Source organism: Thermobia domestica, chromosome 8 (genome assembly GCF_964235325.1).
Source record: "Thermobia domestica chromosome 8, izTheDome1.hap1.1, whole genome shotgun sequence".
Lineage (NCBI taxonomy): Eukaryota > Metazoa > Arthropoda > Insecta > Zygentoma > Lepismatidae > Thermobia > Thermobia domestica.
In genome coordinates this window covers 46441311-46455309 of record NC_137461.1, presented here as the reverse complement: position 1 = coordinate 46455309, position 13999 = coordinate 46441311, and the positions used below count along the sequence as shown (strand labels likewise).

The window sequence follows — 13999 nt, the reverse complement described above, 5'->3', positions numbered from 1 at the left end:
GCTTTTCCACTACCCTCATTTATGTGTATCCTCCGTCGCTGACGCGCCTGCTCCCTACGGACCCCCTACTGTGTTCCTGCCCTGAATCGGTTAAATAGCATTTTTGCTTATTAGTAGCCACACAGCACAGGTTGGTTCGTATTTTGTGCACTAGTTTTATGCCATATGTCCACACTGTATATATAGTGAGTCCTTTTGAAATCAATCTGCAAGTAGTAATGGAACTCCTCATTTAGTGCATGCTCTGCTAAACGAAATACAAGACTTTAACTTAACCTGAAAATGTAAGAAATGTGTCAAAAATTTGGTAGAACCACGAGTAATGTCCAAATCAATTATATTTCCCTTAGTTCAACCCACTTCTCCTGTAAATCTTGTTTTTTATTCACTTCTGGTCTCTTTCATCTTAACATTATGCCTCGACAATACAGATAGAAAAAGAGGGAGGTAACGGGACAATTTCAACAAAACCCAGTCATGTGGTATTATATGTATTTGTCCACCACAAAGTCCAGTTGGCAGGACCTGGGAGGAGCAGGAACCCATACGCCACATGTATGCGCTCTATCACTAAGCCAATACCAGAGGTTGGTTTATCTTTCGCACTGTCGGTTTTATGGCATATGTCCTGTTATACACGGCAGAGTTAAGTTTTTAAAAATAGATCTACACCCTAAAATACAACTCCTACCACAAGAAGTAATCCGTAAGGTACTAGGAGTGCATTTCGTAATGAAAGAGCTACATAAATAATTATGTATAGTTGCCTAATTAGGATAGTACCCATTAGTTCTAATTGCACTACATAAGCCCAAAACCTGTTACATACTCCCATAATCTTGCTTTTTGTTTATTGAATCCTCTCTTCTGCGCTGTTCCACCAGACAGACAGGGGGTCCGAGGGAAGTTTTGAAAGTAATGTGTTCAGTATCAACTATTACAAATGGATAACTGCAATCGACACTATATCTAAATATCGTTTTACCAGAAAATATATTTTAAATGTGCTTTCTGCCAGATTAAAAACAACTAATTGAATAAGTTTACAAAGAAGACATCTCAGACATACTAATATATTATTTTAAAACCCACCAAATCTTTCCTTGGACAATCGCCACTAAAATAGTTTCATTTTCCATTTACAACCTTTCCCTCATATAGTCATTTGCTGCTCATTTGTTTTTGCGCTGTTTTAATCTCTCAGTATTGGTAAACCTAAAAGTTGTAATTATTCGGAATATGTAAAAATTATAAAATACTATGTATTAACGCAACAAATTTCAAACAGATTACCATGATATATAACAAAAATGCATTGCAGTAATTAAAATGGTATATTTTGAATTTGTTATATTCAATTTCATGTATTTTGCAGTACACTTTTTTTTTACAGCTGTTCTAGATCTCAAGTCACACTGTGAAATACCCAAGAATGGTAAAACAAATCCAGTGATATTTAATAATGGAATGATGTGCTCTCTTATTTATTAGTTTCGTAGTTTAAATGAGACAGATATTATGCACTGTGCTACAATGTGAATAAAGATAAGTGCAAAAAACGTTCTTGTGTTACTTGTGTTTTGTGTTCCTAAAGGTTTTCAAGATTTCCTCAAGAGCACACGTCACAAGTCCATTAGTAAAGAAGATAAGAAGGTGATGTTATGCAAAGAAATATTTGACTTTGCATAACATCACCTTCTTATCTCTTTTAGCTAATGAACTTATGACGTGTGATCTTGAGGAAATCTTGAAACGATTATTTTGTGCAGAAATGTTTCCAATCCTGTAATATTCTACTTATTGGTATATAAAAAAAAAAAAAAAAAAAACGCTTACCGATGCCGACATAGTGTTGAACTGGCGGGTTTTGCTGAAGTTTGGCGGAATTTTGGTGCCTGATTGGAATAGTTGTGTATGAATGTGTTTAAAAGAAAAGTGAAAAAATGACAACAGACGATGTGACATTAGGATTGGAAGATCTGGAGATCGAAGACCAACTTTTTAAAGATATTAAGTTTTATATTAGTGGCAATGTTCATGATAAGGTAAAGGAAAATATTACGATTGTTTATTTTCCTTATGCAAGGCTATATTTCTTTTTGTTACTTGTAGTGCGTGTATTGTTACAGTACTTCTTTCAGAGGTGGAAAATAGTAGATAAACCATATTATGAGGGAAAAATAATGGCTGATATTTAGTATCTTCCCCAATCTTGTATATATAAGATTTACAGTGTGTTACTTTACAAAATATAGCTGAGCTAGGGACAGCTAGCGAAGGGAGTTAGAAGCCCCCAGGGACCTTGTACTTCTACCTGTATCACAATTTAAACAAACGCAAGGTACTCGGTTCTGGAACCATGAAACGTGTTGGGGGAGATACTAAATGCCATCCAAAATAATTTCCCTGTGAAAGCATTGTATGATAATACACGATATTTAGAAATTAAAATCTGCACGTAATAGACTGCAATGTTTCGTTCCCTTTTACCTTGGTAAAAATGTCTTTGGTAGTTTTGTAGGTTAGTGATTTAACTTAACTCGTGTGGTCCATCATTTGGTGCAGATGTACAAAGCGATTCAGTGTAAAACCATTGAATAAGTACGTCATTTTTGAGTTAAGTTCCGATAAGCCCTGCCATCCCAAACATTGTACTAAGGTAAGTGAACGATACAAAATTTAACCTAATCTAAATTTATGTGACTTATTAAAAAGTCGGTAATGCTGCACTTTAGCGTGCTGAATTAAAATGTAACTGTACTAATAAAAGATTACTCACGATTAATACAGAGTGTGTCGAGCCCCGATTTTTGCACAGGGTATCCAAAGATGTTAGCAGAACGTAGGTGAGATATTTTGGAGCAAATACCGGTAACATTATTGCACACTACTACAATTGAAGGAAGTAAAACCAAGAAACTTTCGTAAGTAATACAATAAAAAAAGTTAAGTGCTGTATCGTCGGACCAATTTTTGGATGTTTACTGTTTGAATTCTAGAATTTATTTTGATTTGTGAGGAAGAATGAGTGAAAGTCAGGTGAGGGGGAATAGTTGAATTTAAGAAAGTGGTTGTTGTAGGCTGCTGCTTTTTATGTTGTAACCAGCATTGTATGTGGAGGCGGAAGGGACTGCTGGCGGTTCACTTGTTATGATTTAGTTGCTGGAAAGGTCGCGTATATGTCAAGATTGTAACATATCATTTTGAGTTTCATAGAATTACACAAAAATAGTGAGCGTCGTTTGTAGAAATTGTGTGAAAGTCACGGTATACTGTTTACAAGTGGAGCGTTACTAGTATGAAACCAGCAAAACCCACCTATTTTCTCTACCCTCGCTCACGCGCCTAATCCCTTCGGACGTACCCCGCTCTCGCGTGCCCATCAGCTTAGCCCTGCTCTGACTTGGTTAGATAGCATTCGTGCTTTTTAGTAGCCACTTAGCGTAGCTTGTTTTTTTTTTTTTCACTCTATTTTTTAAAATTCATTCTGGATGCTATATTTATACGCAAATAGTAATTTTCTATCCAAATTGTAAAAGTCTACACTGCTTTTTCTTTTTTTTGTTTTGTTTTGAAGAAAACTGACTTTTAAACCTTACCTAGCCTAAGGTAGCGTAACGTAAGGTAATCTAACCAAATGTAGTACATTTTGGTATTTTGTTTTTCTATTTTCGTGTGGTCCGGCGATACAGCACAAACGCCAAATAAAAGTATATACAGTGCGGTAATTAAATGCTACGTAATAATATGATTTGAACTGAAGAAATGTAAAAAATATTATTTTCAGAATATTTTTTTGTACAACTTGTTCCAAAAATTTAATTGAAGTATATATATATATATATATATATATATTGGTAATCATATGCTTCAAGAATTCAGAAAAGTATTGCCTATAGATTATTTTACTCATATATACAGAGCGTTCAAAAAGTCTATACACCTGAATCGTGGTAAGTCAAAGTCGCATTCAAAATCACATGAAATAAAATTTTATGCGACGGTTTTCAACACCACTTCGATCATAGTCCATTACCGTTCCAATGTCTCTAAATTTATCGATCAGTGCTCTTACAGTGTGACGATTCGGAACAGGTGTATCCGGAAACCTAGCTGCAAACTTATCTTTGACTGTCTGTTTATACTCACCTTGTTCACGGAACACATGTTCAACCAGGAATATGTCTCCTCCGGATTTTTACTTCTGGGGTTATGCAAAGAATTCTGTTTATAAAGGGAACCCCCACACGCTACAAGAACTCGAAACAGCTATTCGAGATTTTGCTCATAGCATTACACATGAATAACTTGTGAGAGTATTTGAGAACAAGAAGAAACGTGTGCAAGCATATTTGGAAGCTCATGGTGGATACTTCCAACATTTGCTGTGAAAATGTGTGAGTATATGTTACGCCCTGTACATAGTGCTTTTATGCCATAAAATATAATAAATTTTGAGTAAAATAATTTTCTCGTTGCTTTGAATATGTGACAATTCAGGTGTATAGAGACTTTTTGAACGCTCTGTAAGCCACAAATGATACCTATCGCCGCTAGAAGACCGATTGTTGGCATCAGCAGCTTTAATTTTGAATTACGTTTATTGCAATAGGAACTCAAAATTACGAATATGATAAAATACAAAAAAAAAAAAAAAAAATCACTTGGATCGTACGGCCCATTTGTAAGCGTAAGCCTGCTCCAACGCCATTCACTAATGACCGCCAGCGTGACGGCGAGCACGTGGTCAGCGCGTTGCGACGCCCTGTCCCTAACAGGCGCATCAGGAGCTCTCTATATTTAGTGGCTGAACTACATCCAGCCTAGTGGCGAACACGTAATCAGTGCGTTGCGACTCCCTGTCCCTAACAGGCGCATCAGGAGCTTTCTAGATTTAGTGGCTGAACTACATCCAGCCTAGTGGCGAACACGTAATCAGTGCGTTGCGATGCCCTAACCCTAACAGGCGCATCAGGATCTTTCTAGATTTAGTGGCTGAACTACATCCAGCCTAGTGGCGAACACGTAATCAGTGCGTTGCGACTCCCTGTCCCTAACAGGCGCATCAGGAGCTTTCTAGATTTAGTGGCTGAACTACATCCAGCCTAGTGGCGAACACGTAATCAGTGCGTTGCGACGCCCTGTTTTTAACAGGCGCATCAGGAGCTTTCTAGATTTAGTGGCTGAACTACATCCAGCCTAGTGGCGAACACGTAATCAGTGCGTTGCGATGCCTTGTCCCTAACACGCGCATCAGGAGCTTTCTAGATTTAGTGGCTGAACTACATCCAGCCTAGTGGTGAGCACGTGGTCAGCGCGTTGCGATGCTCTGTCGCTAACAAGCGCATTAGGAGCTTTCTAGATCTAGTGGCTGAACTACATCCAGCCTAGTGGCGAGCACGTGATCAGCGCGTTGAGATGCCCTGTCCCTAACAGGCGCATTAGGAGCTTTCTAGGTTTAGTGGCTGAACTACATCCAGCCTAGTGGCGAACACGTAATCAGTGCGTTGCGATGCCTTGTCCCTAACACGCGCATCAGGAGCTTTCTAGATTTAGTGGCTGAACTACATCCAGCCTAGTGGCGAACACGTAATCAGTGCGTTGCAACGCCCTGTCCCTAACAGGCGCATCAGGAGCTTTCTATATTTAGTGGCTGAACTACATCCAGCCTAGTGGCGAGCATGTGGTCAGCGCGCTGCGATGCCCTGTCCCTAACAGGCGCATCAGGATCTTTCTAGGTTTAGTGGCTGAACTACATCCAGCCTAGTGGCGAACACGTAATCAGTGCGTTGCGATGCCTTGTCCCTAACACGCGCATCAGGAGCTTTCTAGATTTAGTGGCTGAACTACATCCAGCCTAGTGGTGAGCACGTGGTCAGCGCGTTGCGATGCTCTGTCGCTAACAAGCGCATTAGGAGCTTTCTAGATCTAGTGGCTGAACTACATCCAGCCTAGTGGCGAGCACGTGATCAGCGCGTTGAGATGCCCTGTCCCTAACAGGCGCATTAGGAGCTTTCTAGAGCTAGTGGCTGAACTACATCCAGCCTAGTGGCGAGCACGTGATCAGCGCGTTGAGATGCCCTGTCCCTAACAGGCGCATTAGGAGCTTTCTAGATCTAGTGGCTGAACTACATCCAGCCTAGTGGCGAGTACGTGATCAGTGCGTTGCGACTCCCTGTCCCTAACAGGCGCATCAGGAGCTTTCTAGATTTAGTGGCTGAACTACATCCAGGCTAGTGGTGAGCATGTGGTCAGCGCGCTGCGATGCCCTGTCCCTAACAGGCGCATCAGGATCTTTCTAGGTTTAGTGGCTGAACTACATCCAGCCTAGTGGCGAACACGTAATCAGTGCGTTGCGATGCCTTGTCCCTAACACGCGCATCAGGAGCTTTCTAGATTTAGTGGCTGAACTACATCCAGCCTAGTGGTGAGCACGTGGTCAGCGCGTTGCGATGCTCTGTCGCTAACAAGCGCATTAGGAGCTTTCTAGATCTAGTGGCTGAACTACATCCAGCCTAGTGGCGAGCACGTGATCAGCGCGTTGAGATGCCCTGTCCCTAACAGGCGCATCAGGAGCTTTCTAGATCTAGCGGCTGAACTACATCCAGCCTAGTGGCGAGCACGTAATCAGCGCGTTGCGACTCCCTGTCCCTAACAGGCGCATTAGGAGCTTTCTAGATCTAGTGGCTGAACTACATCCAGCCCAGTGGCGAGCACGTGATCAGCGCGTTGAGATGCTCTGTCCCTAACAGGCGCATTAGGAGCTTTCTAGATCTAGTGGCTGAACTACATCCAGCCTAGTGGCGAGCACGTGATCAGCGCGTTGAGATGCCCTGTCCCTAACAGGCGCATCAGGAGCTTTCTAGATCTAGTGGCTGAACTACATCCAGCCTAGTGGCGAGCACGTGATCAGCGCGTTGAGATGCCCTGTCCCTAACAGGCGCATCAGGAGCTTTCTAGATCTAGCGGCTGAACTACATCCAGCCTAGTGGCGAGCACGTAATCAGCGCGTTGCGACTCCCTGTCCCTAACAGGCGCATTAGGAGCTTTCTAGATCTAGTGGCTGAACTACATCCAGCCTAGTGGCGAGCACGTGATCAGCGCGTTGAGATGCTCTGTCCCTAACAGGCGCATCAGGAGCTTTCTAGATCTAGCGGCTGAACTACATCCAGCCTAGTGGCGAGCACGTAATCAGCGCGTTGCGACTCCCTGTCCCTAACAGGCGCATTAGGAGCTTTCTAGATCTAGTGGCTGAACTACATCCAGCCTAGTGGCGAGCACGTAATCAGCGCGTTGCGACTCCCTGTCCCTAACAGGCGCATTAGGAGCTTTCTAGATCTAGTGGCTGAACTACATCCAGCCCAGTGGCGAGCACGTGATCAGCGCGTTGAGATGCTCTGTCCCTAACAGGCGCATTAGGAGCTTTCTAGATCTAGTGGCTGAACTACATCCAGCCTAGTGGCGAGCACGTGATCAGCGCGTTGAGATGCCCTGTCCCTAACAGGCGCATCAGGAGCTTTCTAGATCTAGTGGCTGAACTACATCCAGCCCAGTGGCGAGCACGTGATCAGCGCGTTGAGATGCTCTGTCCCTAACAGGCGCATTAGGAGCTTTCTAGATCTAGTGGCTGAACTACATCCAGCCTAGTGGCGAGCACGTGATCAGTGCGTTGAGATGCCCTGTCCCTAACAGGCGCATCAGGAGCTTTCTAGATCTAGTGGCTGAACTACATCCAGCCCAGTGGCGAGCACGTGATCAGCGCGTTGAGATGCTCTGTCCCTAACAGGCGCATTAGGAGCTTTCTAGATCTAGTGGCTGAACTACATCCAGCCTAGTGGCGAGCACGTGATCAGCGCGTTGAGATGCCCTGTCCCTAACAGGCGCATCAGGAGCTTTCTAGATCTAGTGGCTGAACTACATCCAGCCCAGTGGCGAGCACGTGATCAGCGCGTTGAGATGCTCTGTCCCTAACAGGCGCATTAGGAGCTTTCTAGATCTAGTGGCTGAACTACATCCAGCCTAGTGGCGAGCACGTGATCAGCGCGTTGAGATGCCCTGTCCCTAACAGGCGCATCAGGAGCTTTCTAGATCTAGTGGCTGAACTACATCCAGCCCAGTGGCGAGCACGTGATCAGCGCGTTGAGATGCTCTGTCCCTAACAGGCGCATTAGGAGCTTTCTAGATCTAGTGGCTGAACTACATCCAGCCTAGTGGCGAGCACGTGATCAGCGCGTTGAGATGCCCTGTCCCTAACAGGCGCATCAGGAGCTTTCTAGATCTAGTGGCTGAACTACATCCAGCCCAGTGGCGAGCACGTGATCAGCGCGTTGAGATGCTCTGTCCCTAACAGGCGCATTAGGAGCTTTCTAGATCTAGTGGCTGAACTACATCCAGCCTAGTGGCGAGCACGTGATCAGCGCGTTGAGATGCTCTGTCCCTAACAGGCGCATTAGGAGCTTTCTAGATCTAGTGGCTGAACTACATCCAGCCTAGTGGCGAGCACGTGATCAGCGCGTTGAGATGCCCTGTCCCTAACAGGCGCATCAGGAGCTTTCTAGATCTAGTGGCTGAACTACATCCAGCCCAGTGGCGAGCACGTGATCAGCGCGTTGAGATGCTCTGTCCCTAACAGGCGCATTAGGAGCTTTCTAGATCTAGTGGCTGAACTACATCCAGCCTAGTGGCGAGCACGTGATCAGCGCGTTGAGATGCCCTGTCCCTAACAGGCGCATCAGGAGCTTTCTAGATCTAGTGGCTGAACTACATCCAGCCCAGTGGCGAGCACGTGATCAGCGCGTTGAGATGCTCTGTCCCTAACAGGCGCATTAGGAGCTTTCTAGATCTAGTGGCTGAACTACATCCAGCCTAGTGGCGAGCACGTGATCAGCGCGTTGAGATGCCCTGTCCCTAACAGGCGCATCAGGAGCTTTCTAGATCTAGTGGCTGAACTACATCCAGCCCAGTGGCGAGCACGTGATCAGCGCGTTGAGATGCTCTGTCCCTAACAGGCGCATTAGGAGCTTTCTAGATCTAGTGGCTGAACTACATCCAGCCTAGTGGCGAGCACGTGATCAGCGCGTTGAGATGCTCTGTCCCTAACAGGCGCATTAGGAGCTTTCTAGATCTAGTGGCTGAACTACATCCAGCCCAGTGGCGAGCACGTGATCAGCGCGTTGAGATGCTCTGTCCCTAACAGGCGCATTAGGAGCTTTCTAGATCTAGTGGCTGAACTACATCCAGCCTAGTGGCGAGCACGTGATCAGCGCGTTGAGATGCTCTGTCCCTAACAGGCGCATTAGGAGCTTTCTAGATCTAGTGGCTGAACTACATCCAGCCTAGTGGCGAGCACGTGATCAGCGCGTTGAGATGCTCTGTCCCTAACAGGCGCATTAGGAGCTTTCTAGATCTAGTGGCTGAACTACATCCAGCCTAGTGGCGAGCACGTGATCAGCGCGTTGCGACGCCCCGTCCCTAACAGGCGCATTAGGAGCTTTCTAGATCTAGTGGCTGAACTACATCCAGCCCAGTGGCGAGCACGTGATCAGCGCGTTGAGATGCTCTGTCCCTAACAGGCGCATTAGGAGCTTTCTAGATCTAGTGGCTGAACTACATCCAGCCTAGTGGCGAGCACGTGATCAGCGCGTTGAGATGCTCTGTCCCTAACAGGCGCATTAGGAGCTTTCTAGATCTAGTGGCTGAACTACATCCAGCCTAGTGGCGAGCACGTGATCAGCGCGTTGAGATGCTCTGTCCCTAACAGGCGCATTAGGAGCTTTCTAGATCTAGTGGCTGAACTACATCCAGCCTAGTGGCGAGCACGTGATCAGCGCGTTGCGACGCCCCGTCCCTAACAGGCGCATTAGGAGCTTTCTAGATCTAGTGGCTGAACTACATCCAACCCAGTGGCGAGCACGTGATCAGCGCGTTGAGATGCTCTGTCCCTAACAGGCGCATTAGGAGCTTTCTAGATCTAGTGGCTGAACTACATCCAGCCTAGTGGCGAGCACGTGATCAGCGCGTTGAGATGCCCTGTCCCTAACAGGCGCATCAGGAGCTTTCTAGATCTAGTGGCTGAACTACATCCAGCCCAGTGGCGAGCACGTGATCAGCGCGTTGAGATGCTCTGTCCCTAACAGGCGCATTAGGAGCTTTCTAGATCTAGTGGCTGAACTACATCCAGCCTAGTGGCGAGCACGTGATCAGCGCGTTGAGATGCCCTGTCCCTAACAGGCGCATCAGGAGCTTTCTAGATCTAGTGGCTGAACTACATCCAGCCCAGTGGCGAGCACGTGATCAGCGCGTTGAGATGCTCTGTCCCTAACAGGCGCATTAGGAGCTTTCTAGATCTAGTGGCTGAACTACATCCAGCCTAGTGGCGAGCACGTGATCAGCGCGTTGAGATGCCCTGTCCCTAACAGGCGCATCAGGAGCTTTCTAGATCTAGTGGCTGAACTACATCCAGCCTAGTGGCGAGCACGTAATCAGCGCGTTGCGACTCCCTGTCCCTAACAGGCGCATTAGGAGCTTTCTAGATCTAGTGGCTGAACTACATCCAGCCCAGTGGCGAGCACGTGATCAGCGCGTTGAGATGCTCTGTCCCTAACAGGCGCATTAGGAGCTTTCTAGATCTAGTGGCTGAACTACATCCAGCCTAGTGGCGAGCACGTGATCAGCGCGTTGAGATGCCCTGTCCCTAACAGGCGCATCAGGAGCTTTCTAGATCTAGTGGCTGAACTACATCCAGCCCAGTGGCGAGCACGTGATCAGCGCGTTGAGATGCTCTGTCCCTAACAGGCGCATCAGGAGCTTTCTAGATCTAGTGGCTGAACTACATCCAGCCCAGTGGCGAGCACGTGATCAGCGCGTTGAGATGCTCTGTCCCTAACAGGCGCATTAGGAGCTTTCTAGATCTAGTGGCTGAACTACATCCAGCCTAGTGGCGAGCACGTGATCAGCGCGTTGAGATGCCCTGTCCCTAACAGGCGCATCAGGAGCTTTCTAGATCTAGTGGCTGAACTACATCCAGCCCAGTGGCGAGCACGTGATCAGCGCGTTGAGATGCTCTGTCCCTAACAGGCGCATTAGGAGCTTTCTAGATCTAGTGGCTGAACTACATCCAGCCTAGTGGCGAGCACGTGATCAGCGCGTTGAGATGCCCTGTCCCTAACAGGCGCATCAGGAGCTTTCTAGATCTAGTGGCTGAACTACATCCAGCCCAGTGGCGAGCACGTGATCAGCGCGTTGAGATGCTCTGTCCCTAACAGGCGCATTAGGAGCTTTCTAGATCTAGTGGCTGAACTACATCCAGCCTAGTGGCGAGCACGTGATCAGCGCGTTGAGATGCTCTGTCCCTAACAGGCGCATTAGGAGCTTTCTAGATCTAGTGGCTGAACTACATCCAGCCTAGTGGCGAGCACGTGATCAGCGCGTTGAGATGCCCTGTCCCTAACAGGCGCATCAGGAGCTTTCTAGATCTAGTGGCTGAACTACATCCAGCCCAGTGGCGAGCACGTGATCAGCGCGTTGAGATGCTCTGTCCCTAACAGGCGCATTAGGAGCTTTCTAGATCTAGTGGCTGAACTACATCCAGCCTAGTGGCGAGCACGTGATCAGCGCGTTGAGATGCCCTGTCCCTAACAGGCGCATCAGGAGCTTTCTAGATCTAGTGGCTGAACTACATCCAGCCCAGTGGCGAGCACGTGATCAGCGCGTTGAGATGCTCTGTCCCTAACAGGCGCATTAGGAGCTTTCTAGATCTAGTGGCTGAACTACATCCAGCCTAGTGGCGAGCACGTGATCAGCGCGTTGAGATGCCCTGTCCCTAACAGGCGCATCAGGAGCTTTCTAGATCTAGTGGCTGAACTACATCCAGCCCAGTGGCGAGCACGTGATCAGCGCGTTGAGATGCTCTGTCCCTAACAGGCGCATTAGGAGCTTTCTAGATCTAGTGGCTGAACTACATCCAGCCTAGTGGCGAGCACGTGATCAGCGCGTTGAGATGCTCTGTCCCTAACAGGCGCATTAGGAGCTTTCTAGATCTAGTGGCTGAACTACATCCAGCCCAGTGGCGAGCACGTGATCAGCGCGTTGAGATGCTCTGTCCCTAACAGGCGCATTAGGAGCTTTCTAGATCTAGTGGCTGAACTACATCCAGCCTAGTGGCGAGCACGTGATCAGCGCGTTGAGATGCTCTGTCCCTAACAGGCGCATTAGGAGCTTTCTAGATCTAGTGGCTGAACTACATCCAGCCTAGTGGCGAGCACGTGATCAGCGCGTTGAGATGCTCTGTCCCTAACAGGCGCATTAGGAGCTTTCTAGATCTAGTGGCTGAACTACATCCAGCCTAGTGGCGAGCACGTGATCAGCGCGTTGCGACGCCCCGTCCCTAACAGGCGCATTAGGAGCTTTCTAGATCTAGTGGCTGAACTACATCCAGCCCAGTGGCGAGCACGTGATCAGCGCGTTGAGATGCTCTGTCCCTAACAGGCGCATTAGGAGCTTTCTAGATCTAGTGGCTGAACTACATCCAGCCTAGTGGCGAGCACGTGATCAGCGCGTTGAGATGCTCTGTCCCTAACAGGCGCATTAGGAGCTTTCTAGATCTAGTGGCTGAACTACATCCAGCCTAGTGGCGAGCACGTGATCAGCGCGTTGAGATGCTCTGTCCCTAACAGGCGCATTAGGAGCTTTCTAGATCTAGTGGCTGAACTACATCCAGCCTAGTGGCGAGCACGTGATCAGCGCGTTGCGACGCCCCGTCCCTAACAGGCGCATTAGGAGCTTTCTAGATCTAGTGGCTGAACTACATCCAGCCCAGTGGCGAGCACGTGATCAGCGCGTTGAGATGCTCTGTCCCTAACAGGCGCATTAGGAGCTTTCTAGATCTAGTGGCTGAACTACATCCAGCCTAGTGGCGAGCACGTGATCAGCGCGTTGAGATGCCCTGTCCCTAACAGGCGCATCAGGAGCTTTCTAGATCTAGTGGCTGAACTACATCCAGCCCAGTGGCGAGCACGTGATCAGCGCGTTGAGATGCTCTGTCCCTAACAGGCGCATTAGGAGCTTTCTAGATCTAGTGGCTGAACTACATCCAGCCTAGTGGCGAGCACGTGATCAGCGCGTTGAGATGCCCTGTCCCTAACAGGCGCATCAGGAGCTTTCTAGATCTAGTGGCTGAACTACATCCAGCCCAGTGGCGAGCACGTGATCAGCGCGTTGAGATGCTCTGTCCCTAACAGGCGCATTAGGAGCTTTCTAGATCTAGTGGCTGAACTACATCCAGCCTAGTGGCGAGCACGTGATCAGCGCGTTGAGATGCCCTGTCCCTAACAGGCGCATCAGGAGCTTTCTAGATCTAGTGGCTGAACTACATCCAGCCCAGTGGCGAGCACGTGATCAGCGCGTTGAGATGCTCTGTCCCTAACAGGCGCATTAGGAGCTTTCTAGATCTAGTGGCTGAACTACATCCAGCCTAGTGGCGAGCACGTGATCAGCGCGTTGAGATGCCCTGTCCCTAACAGGCGCATCAGGAGCTTTCTAGATCTAGTGGCTGAACTACATCCAGCCCAGTGGCGAGCACGTGATCAGCGCGTTGAGATGCTCTGTCCCTAACAGGCGCATTAGGAGCTTTCTAGATCTAGTGGCTGAACTACATCCAGCCCAGTGGCGAGCACGTGATCAGCGCGTTGAGATGCTCTGTCCCTAACAGGCGCATTAGGAGCTTTCTAGATCTAGTGGCTGAACTACATCCAGCCTAGTGGCGAGCACGTGATCAGCGCGTTGAGATGCTCTGTCCCTAACAGGCGCATCAGGAGCTTTCTAGATCTAGTGGCTGAACTACATCCAGCCCAGTGGCGAGCACGTGATCAGCGCGTTGAGATGCTCTGTCCCTAACAGGCGCATTAGGAGCTTTCTAGATCTAGTGGCTGAACTACATCCAGCCTAGTGGCGAGCACGTGATCAGCGCGTTGAGATGCCCTGTCCCTAACAGGCGCATCAG

General features: G+C 47.9%; 2 protein-coding genes across 10 annotated transcripts in view; one reads left to right on the top strand and one right to left on the bottom strand.

The window, feature by feature from the left end:
• LOC145692874 (uncharacterized) overlaps positions 1–1196 on the bottom strand; it is a 61617-nt gene extending 60421 nt beyond the window's left edge. Inside the window, exon 1 of one of the 2 annotated variants that reach the window (XM_081768412.1) lies at positions 1093–1196. The gene's annotated coding sequence lies outside the window, so the exon portion shown is untranslated. Of the gene's footprint in view, positions 1–829; positions 951–1092 lie in introns of those variants that run through there. The other variant, XM_081768413.1, reaches the window with a different exon arrangement.
• A 626-nt stretch (positions 1197–1822) lies between these two features.
• Positions 1823–13999, top strand: part of LOC145692873 (uncharacterized) — a 74240-nt gene continuing 62063 nt past the window's right edge. For 7 of the 8 annotated variants that reach the window (XM_081768408.1, XM_081768411.1, XM_081768407.1 and 4 more), the window contains exon 1: positions 1823–2045. In XM_081768408.1, the coding sequence (XP_081624534.1) occupies positions 1944–2045 (102 nt within the window). In that variant the 5' untranslated portion in view covers positions 1823–1943. The remainder of the gene's footprint in view (positions 2046–13999) is intronic. The other variant, XM_081768406.1, reaches the window with a different exon arrangement.